An 8,785-nucleotide genomic window follows, 5' to 3' on the forward strand; every position below is an offset into this window, starting at 1 on the left:
TCTTTAATGTCATTCTAATTATTTAGTGAAATTAATAGGCTAATGTGTCCCTTTACAACTTCAACTGTAGAATAAATACAAGTTCCTTACACTCAAGTCTGTGTCTGATTTTCCGCTTAATTAAAACGGTAACTAGCCTATGTCAGAATAGCTCAAAATTATTCTACGTATGTATGTATACACAAAATATTTTATGAAGCCTGCTGGGCTCAGTTAAAAATTGGAGAATAGGGGGGCGCCTGGGTAACGCAGTCGTTAAGTGTCTGCCTTCGGCTCAGGGCGTGATCCTGGCGTTATGGGATCGAGCCCCACATCAGGCTCCTCTGCTATGAGCCTGCTTCTTCCTCCCCCACTCCCCCTGCTTGTGTTCCCTCTCTCGCTGGCTGTCTCTATCTCTGTCAAATAAATAAATAAAANAATAAATAAATAAAATCTTTTAAAAAAATTAGAGAATAGGGAACTTCTTATATATGTCATATATATAATGACTATATATCTCATATATCTGTATGATGAATGGAAGCAATTTCATTTAGACTGTGATTCTCAATTTAAATACAGAGCTATAATTTGTAAGGTATAATCATAGAGTTCACTTTTTTTTCAAATACATGACTTTTCTATTGTGGTAAAAACACACATAACATAAAATTTACTGTCTTAACCAGTTTAAAGTGTACAGTTCAGTACTGTTAAGTATATTCACATTGTCGTGAAACAGCTCTCCAGAACTTTCTCATGTTGCCAATCTGAAACTATGCCCATTTACCAAAAACTCTCCTGTTCTCCTCCCCCCACCCTTGGGAACGACCAAGGCAGTGCCATGGCATTCATATTTTTGTCCCATTGGAGGGATCAAGTTTTAACTTAGACCCCTAAAAGGAAATAAGATTTTCTCTAATAGGAGGGTAATTTAAATCCTTGTATTGCTGTGTCTGGAGTGAGCAATAGTAGCTAAGAATAGACTGAAGGGGGCACCTGGGTGGCACAGCGGTTAGGCGTCTGCCTTCGGCTCAGGGCGTGATCCTGGCGTTGTGGGATCAAGCTCCACATCAGGCTCCTCCGCTGGGAGCCTGCTTCTTCCTCTCTCACTCCTCCTGCTTGTGTTCCCTCTCTCACTGGCTGTCTCTATCTCTGTTGAATAAATAAATAAAATCTTAAAAAAAAAAAAAGAATAGACTGAAGCATCACAAAAATAGAGACGTTATGGCAGATTTTTTTTTCAGAGAAAATTGGGAGGAAAGTAGCCTTTTAGTAATGAAATTTGTGAAGGCTTTGTCATTTAAAAAATGAATTCTGAATTTAAAACAGACTCAGAAATTGTTCTGAAATTAGTAATTTGCACCTTGATGTTAAAACTGCAGAATAGTACAAGAAAAGAACAATCCGAGTAAACAATGAAAAAGGTTAAATTTAGACAAACTGTGAACAGAATTGGTTCTTTTAACTAACAGAGTCAAGGATTTTTGGTACATCTTTATGAAGAAGAAACTGGTAATTAATAACATAATTACAATGTTTGGTTAAAATAGTTTTATTGGGGCGCCTGGGTAGCGCAGTTGTTAAGCGTCTGCCTTCGGCTCAGGGCGTGATCCCGGCGTTCCGGGATCGAGTCCTACATCAGGCTCCTGCGCTGGGAGCCTGCTTCTTCCTCTCCCACTCCCCTGCTGTGTACCCTCTCTCGCTGGCTGTCTCTCTGTCACATAAATAAAATAAAATCTTTAAAAAAATAGTTTTATTATAAATACTTGTGAATTCATTGATTATATAAAGAAATTTCTTTCAATTATTGGCTGAGTTACTTTCATTACTTTTTTTGTGATGTCTTCATGAAGTAAATAATTAATAAACTCTTCCTTATATTATTATGTAGAGATTCTTCCTTTTCTGAATGATGCACAAATTAAAATATCAGGAAAGAAAAATCAGATAAACATAATGTTTTAAGACACTCATCTATTTCTATAAATGTGTTATATGTTCCATTATTGTAAGAACATAGAAAAACAGGCAACAAGATGCATTGAAGGGAAACAATGCATGCAGGGGTTCCATTCTCTATATCAAACTATTCTTATATAAATATTGGGATAAATGATATGCAGAGCTGGCAGCACTCTTTAATGTTTAATTCAAACAATTGTTAATTGTGGTTTTTTTTTTAAAGGTTTTATTTATTCATTTGAGAGAGAGAGAGCATGAGCAGAGGGGAGAAGCAGAGGGAGAAGCAGACTCCCCACCGAGCTGGAAGCCAGCAGTGGGGCTCGATCCCAGGCCCTGGAGATCATGACCTGAACCAAAGGCAGACACTTAACCAACTGAGCCACCCACGTGTCCCACAAGTGTTAATTTTTGAGAGTACTAATTAGTACCTTCTTTTGAATTAAACCTTCTCCAATACTGTTTCAATATGGAAACACAAAAATATAATTGATGTTTTACTTTTCCTGCCTGATAGAGAAAGGAACTATAAAAAAAAAATCACAGGCACTTGGGTGGCTAAGTCAGTTAAGTATCTGCTTTTGGCTCAGGTCATGATTCTAGGGTTCTGGGATCAAGTTCGGAGTAGGGCTCCTTGCTCTGCAGGGAGTCTGCTTCTCTCTCTGTCCCTCCTCCCATTCGATCTCTCAATTTCTCTCTCTCTCTCTCTCTCAAATTAATAAATAAAATCTTTAAAAAAAATCACAGCTGTGGAACAAATCCTAACCATTGTTAAGTTCAGCTCTGGGGCAAGGTAGAGTTTGGTGAAATATTTACCTTAATTTCAGTTAATTATAAGAATGCTCATGGGTTCTTCTTCCTGTGATTTAAATTCTGACATGATTTAAATAGGATAGAAAATAATCCTGGTTTCCTTTCCCCAATTATTCATGAAGTGCACTCAAATTCACGTGTGAGGTTCCCAGTTTCATGGCTGCAGCGCTGTGTGCGCCCTTATCAAGCGTTGAAGGGAGAGAGCCTTTCCAGAGGTAAGAAAGCCTAGCCCAGAGTCTGGCATTGGGAAAAAAAAAAAAAAACAGCAGTCCATCATCTTTTTCCTCCCCATTCTCCATGATACTTAACTCTCTTCTCTGCAATACTAAGATTAAAGATGACCAATTCACATTTATTTTAGGGTTAAAAACAGAAGGAAGCTTAGATTTTCAGAAGTTTCTAAATTTAAATGTCAGATAGAAGAAACACACTAAGGTGAAAAAAAGTGTGCCTTCGCAGAATGACTGACACACAGGAGGCAATCAGATGTATCCGTTGAATAAAAAAAAATGTTAGAATCATAAGGAGAATCTTTATTTTTTTGGTGTCCTTATTATAAAGGGTTAAAGGGAATAACATCCCCATTTGCGAACTGGCACTGACGTGTGAGGCTAGATGTGTTGGGAAGGACATGGCGGGTGGGGAGGAGTTAAAGATACTCACCGTCTCCTAGCTCTACAGACACAGCATGTGTTCCAGACCTGACAATGCTCCCCTTAGCCATGATCTGAAATGAAAAATCAACAAAAAAGCAACCTTTTTGAGCCTAACACACTTCTCAACATCCTACTCCCCACATGACCTGCTTTTGATTCTCGAATCTCTGCTAGAGAGAACAAGCTGCATGAAAATTGAAGAATCAGGGGGAACATGGATGAGAAAGGAAAATGGTGAGGCAAGTTAATCACTTTTCCTGGCCCTGTTAACCACTTTTGTCTACTGATAAACTCCAAATATATTTTGTGTCCTTCTTCTTACCAGGTAATAGAAAATGAGTTCCTTTGGTTCCCCAATGGCCTCCCCATTGAATATATAGTATGCCTTGATAATCTGAGTTTGGCCACAGAGCAGGGTACCAGCCACAGGTTCCAGGTGAACATAATTCCCACGGAGGGCGAAAGCATGCTTAGCAATGTGCTGAGCTGTGAGGTGCTCCTCTCGGAGCCATACAGAGTTAAAACACAAGTTAGGTTGTTTGTCGTAGGCCTGAGAAAACAGAAACACAGAGAATCAATATTGTCTTGAAATTCTTCACTTCTGCTTCCCACCAAAATGAAGAGCTAAAATTTTGTGTCTTCCCTTCCAACATACACTCTGCATTGTCTTCATTCCTGTTGACCACCAAAGAAACAAATGATCACCTCCCCGAATTGCAGTGATTAAAGAGAAATAATCTACAAATTGATCTCCTTTGCCCTGATTCTGCTAAATCATTACTGATTTATCTTTTCTTCTGTGGCTCAGGGCCAGAGGAACAATGATGCCCCAATGAGAATGGTAAATAATTGCAGCGAGCAGAAAAGGAACTCTCTAGATAATAGAAGTCCCTTGTAAGTTGGTTTAATTAAAATTATGTTATATATATTAATGTAATATTTTATAACTGTAATGGCTTCAAAATTGTTTATAAAGAATCCCAACAAATTGTCATCTATGCTCCTTATCACTATTATGACTTTTGATCTTCAAGGCCTTGTGGTTTCTGGGCCTTTACACCTTGCAAATGTTGTTTAGCAGATAATTCCATTTATTTCCCCTGCAATGGTTGCTCCTTAGCCATTTTATGGGTGCACTTATTTTCTTTTTCTGAGTTTACTAGGTGTATTTTGTGGACCTGTCTATGTGCTCTCATGATAAAGTATCTGTTTTTTTTTATTATTGCTCTTAAATATATCATACTAATAATTTACAGCTCTCTTAACTCTATCATTATAGAGTTTCAAATACAGGGACAATCTACTCATGTTTTCAATCTTAGGGAAGAGCAGGTATCTATTACATAGAAAGCATTAAGCATTGCTCCATATTTTAAATTGAATTAACATGTGAACTTTGAGAAATAGAAATAATTTAAATGCTATTTATCTAAGCTGGAATCAATAAATCATTGTCTTTCACTACTTCTTTGAGATTACAAGCATAACATCTTTTTGGTTGTAGAAATCTTTTGATCATCTTCATTAGACAATATATATCAAGTGTGTGTGTGGGGGGGTTCTGCTCACACTTTAAATTATCTGAATGGACATAGAAAAAAACAATGTAAAACAAATTACATAAATTACTTACCCGTTGAAGAACTGATGTGGTTCAGGAACAAATCCTATAAGATTTTTTTTTTTTGCATAATACATAAAATTTTAAAGATAATGCTAGTGAAATGATCAGACACTTTGATAGTATCTCTTCTACTGGTTTTGTTGTTTTTAATTAAATTTTTAATGTCTAAATTTATCCCTAAGTTGTTCAGCTTCTTATTTCTGTCTCTCAAATACAATATGTGTGCTTCTTCACTACTGAATAAATGATTGCTGTATTAAGGTTTCTCTTTGTCCTCAGGTGTTTCTTTTCCTTTCATACTTACCATGACAGAAATTTTGTTAGCCAAGATATTAGTAGTATTGATTGAAAACTGAACAAGACCCTGGTCATTGGTAGTTGGATTGTAAAGATAATTTGCTTCATTTGCAGAGATAAAGACGAGTTTATTGGGGATGGGCACATCTTTCCCATCCACCAAAAGCACCTAAAGAAGAAAAGAATTTGATAAGTTATGTGGTTAATATTCAGAGAAGGCAGAACTCGTAGGAACAAATTCCTTTGCTGCCATAACGGAAAGAAAAAGCAAAAACAAATCCGGAAAATAACCCTTTCATGTTTACTACAAAATTTATTTTTTTGTCCCATTTTTTACCCCATGTCTTTTACCTTTTTCTCCTTTTTTTGGATCCTCAGGTCTTTTTCATCTCCTGAAACAAACTACATAAGCTTCCCCAGAAAAAGTGTTTCTTTTTGAGAAAATTGTAATTTTAAATTTAAAAATAAATTTAAAACTTTTTAAAAATTTAAAAAAAATTAAAAATTAAAATAGAATTTTAATTTTATTATCAATAATAAATAGTATAAATTATTGTTATTTATAAAAATAATTAAAAATTAAAAAATTTAGAAAGAAATTTAAAAATTTTTTTAAATTTAAAAATAAATTATAATTTTAAATTTAAAAAAGTAATTTTAAAAAGGAATTATGGAATGGGTAAATAATTAAAAATACTTATAAAAGCGGTAAAATTATTAGTTAAAATTAAAATGTATACCTTAAGTATGAAAATAATTAAATGATAATGGCCATAAAATGTACACTATATGTAAACTATTATAGTTTCGGTGTCTAAAAATAAGACTACACATATCCAGTCTAGACATATGGGAAGGAAAAGAAAAAAGAGAGAGAGAGGGAAGCAACCATAAGACAAGTCTTAACAATAGAGCACAAACTGAGAGTTGATGGAGGGTGGTGGGTGGGGAATGGGCTAGATGAGTGATGGGTTTAAGGAAGGCACTTGTGATGAGTCTTGAGAGTTACATGAAAGTGATGAATCACAAAATTCTACCCCCGAAACCAATATTACACTATATGCTAATTAACAAAAAATTTTTTTTTAATTTTGAAAAAGAAAAAAAATAAAAACAAAACCAATTATCTATTTATTTCGAAATAGAACAGCAGGTATAAAGGAGGATATTGGTATCCATAAATTGAGAATCATTTGTGAGAAATTCTCTTAAAATTATGAAGCTGTTTGGATATCGGTGGAAATATATTTATTGTCAGATGGGTGGTAGAAAGGTTTGACATAATAATTAACTCATATCACATTAAGCATCTTCATTAGCTATATGTCCTAAAAAGAAATAATACCTCTTATTCTCAAAATACTACAATATGTGTTTGTACATTTTATCAGTGATATTTACAAAGGAAAGTAGTTTTGCTTGGCCTCATGGTTTGGGTCATATTAATTAATTGATATCATTAACTAGATGTAGGCTACATCATTGGCTGCATTGTTGGCTACATCAATGTAGGCTGCATTGTTGGATGCGTCATTGTGGATACTTCATTACATGTGAATTGCAATATACTCTACCTGTCCAAAGAAGGGGATTCCTCGTCTAAAGTGTGAATCCACTTTCACGAACTTGAGTCTGGTTACAATATTTGTGATTTCACTGGTCCCATTTCCAGTAAATACTAGGTCTAAAAATATGTAGAGAAGAGTAAGTACTCTTGGAAGTTACTTTAGTACTAAAATTCATTTCCTTCCACCTTCCTATGACCCTTATTTTGTTATGGAAAGCAAACAAATGTTTATTGTTTCACTCCCTATATTAATTTAAAGTTCAAACCTGTTCCTTCTTCTCTGATCTTGGCTTCCACTTTAAGTTGCATTTCATAACCCATATTTTTAATCTGGAGTAGGTTTGATTTTACTTCTTGGGTGCTGCAGCCATTGCTGTTGAGCTGAGAGAAATTTTAAAAAATTAATAAATGCCATACTGATTAAGACCAATCATCACTAAATATATTATTTTCTTTCCAATACCAAGGCAACTTCTTTGGGTTAAACATGTTAACTAACCTTCAGGAATTTAATATTCACATCTGCTTTATAATCTCTAAGGGTTAATCATCAAAATGAGAATTTTATTGACCGGGAATAGAAATTCTTTCTCCTTTTTGGTGGGAAATATTTTGGGAGAGGCTTACTCCAGTGTTCTCTTTCCATTAAGTAAAATGGGGTAGCTCAATGGTTGTCAACAATAATAGCCCCTAGAGAGAAAGCTGTAAACTAACCTGTTGACTGAATTTTTCACAGAACTCTTGTTTTTGACAATAAGTGGGATGAAATAATTTTCTGCACATGCTTACAGTTGCAAGTCCTGGGACAGGTTTCCCATAGGTGTATCTGTCATGTAAGAAATAAATCAGGAACTGAAGAAAGGTATCTACATTTTCCACCACCAGCCCACCACAGATGAGACAATTACTCTCTGCAGTTCCCTTGCACTTCTTTATCATTTTGGGCTCATATCAACTGAAATATGCCTGGAAAATATCTTTATCAAGAGGTACTACTTATTAAAACATTTAAAATTTTGCTGCAATGTACAATCAAGTTTCCTTTGGGATTTAAAAAAATTTCTTCCTTTTAGCTTATTTATTTTTTTATCATTCTTTTTATTCAGTCATTGTAAAATAAAAACTTGTTGTTTATACCAAATGAGAAAACTTGGGTAATAAATAGAACATAAAAAATAAATAATAGAAATAATAAACCCAACATAATAACATACACGGGGGGGGGAGAGGGAGAAGGAGCTCCAATAAAACCTAACAACCATGAGGCATATAAAAAAATTGTATGTGTATGCACTCTATATTTCTATTAGTTTTCTCTTTCTTAATAAAAACGGAATAATTAGCAATCAGCTTGCTTTGGGCATTAGTTTTCTTTCCTATTTGTAAGTGTCTCCAATATCACTTCAAATAAAAAATGTAATCAGAACAACTTATTCTGAAACCCCTTTCTAACATACAGATATCAGTACTAGGATGCATTAAATTAGACAAATAATCCTTGGTCATTACTCCAAGACAGAATTGAGGCAGAGGTCCAGATGCTTTGATGCTTCCAGTATATAATATTCAGATAGGCATATGTTTTTTTTTTTTTTTTACTCTGCATGCTCCCTCTGGTACTGATGATTCATAGGAAATGAGTTTTAATTCTCAAGGTTGAAATGAACTCTAAGAGTTATTTGTAATTGCACTTTTCCACAGACAGAAAAAAAAGACAGAAAAAATTTCAAAAATAGCATTAATAAGTCCTTCACTATCAATAATCACTTTAGGGGGCGCCTGGGTGGCACAGCGGTTTAAGTGTCTGCCTTCGGCCCAGGGCGTGATCCCGGCGTGATCCCGGCGTTATGGGATCGAGCCCCACATCAGGCTCCTCCGCTATGAGCC

The 8,785-nt window shown here is 35.0% G+C and overlaps 2 protein-coding genes across 2 annotated transcripts in view; both read right to left on the reverse strand.

The window, feature by feature from the left end:
* Positions 1-8,785, reverse strand: part of LOC100473203 (pregnancy zone protein-like) — a 70,565-nt gene that overhangs the window by 20,570 nt on the left and 41,210 nt on the right. The gene's annotated exons all lie outside the window — the stretch shown is intronic.
* LOC117796715 (pregnancy zone protein-like) lies at positions 1,075-8,631 on the reverse strand. The gene is made up of 8 exons (XM_034645726.1): positions 7,613-8,631; positions 7,165-7,279; positions 6,906-7,015; positions 5,339-5,500; positions 3,733-3,960; positions 3,418-3,481; positions 2,758-2,991; positions 1,075-1,134 (listed from the first exon to the last, which is right to left on the reverse strand). The coding sequence occupies exons 1-7, from the start codon at positions 7,835-7,837 to the stop codon at positions 2,909-2,911; spliced, it is 987 nt and encodes a 328-aa protein (XP_034501617.1). The 5' UTR covers positions 7,838-8,631; the 3' UTR covers positions 1,075-1,134; positions 2,758-2,908.

Source organism: Ailuropoda melanoleuca, chromosome 16 (assembly GCF_002007445.2).
Source record: "Ailuropoda melanoleuca isolate Jingjing chromosome 16, ASM200744v2, whole genome shotgun sequence".
NCBI lineage: Eukaryota > Metazoa > Chordata > Mammalia > Carnivora > Ursidae > Ailuropoda > Ailuropoda melanoleuca.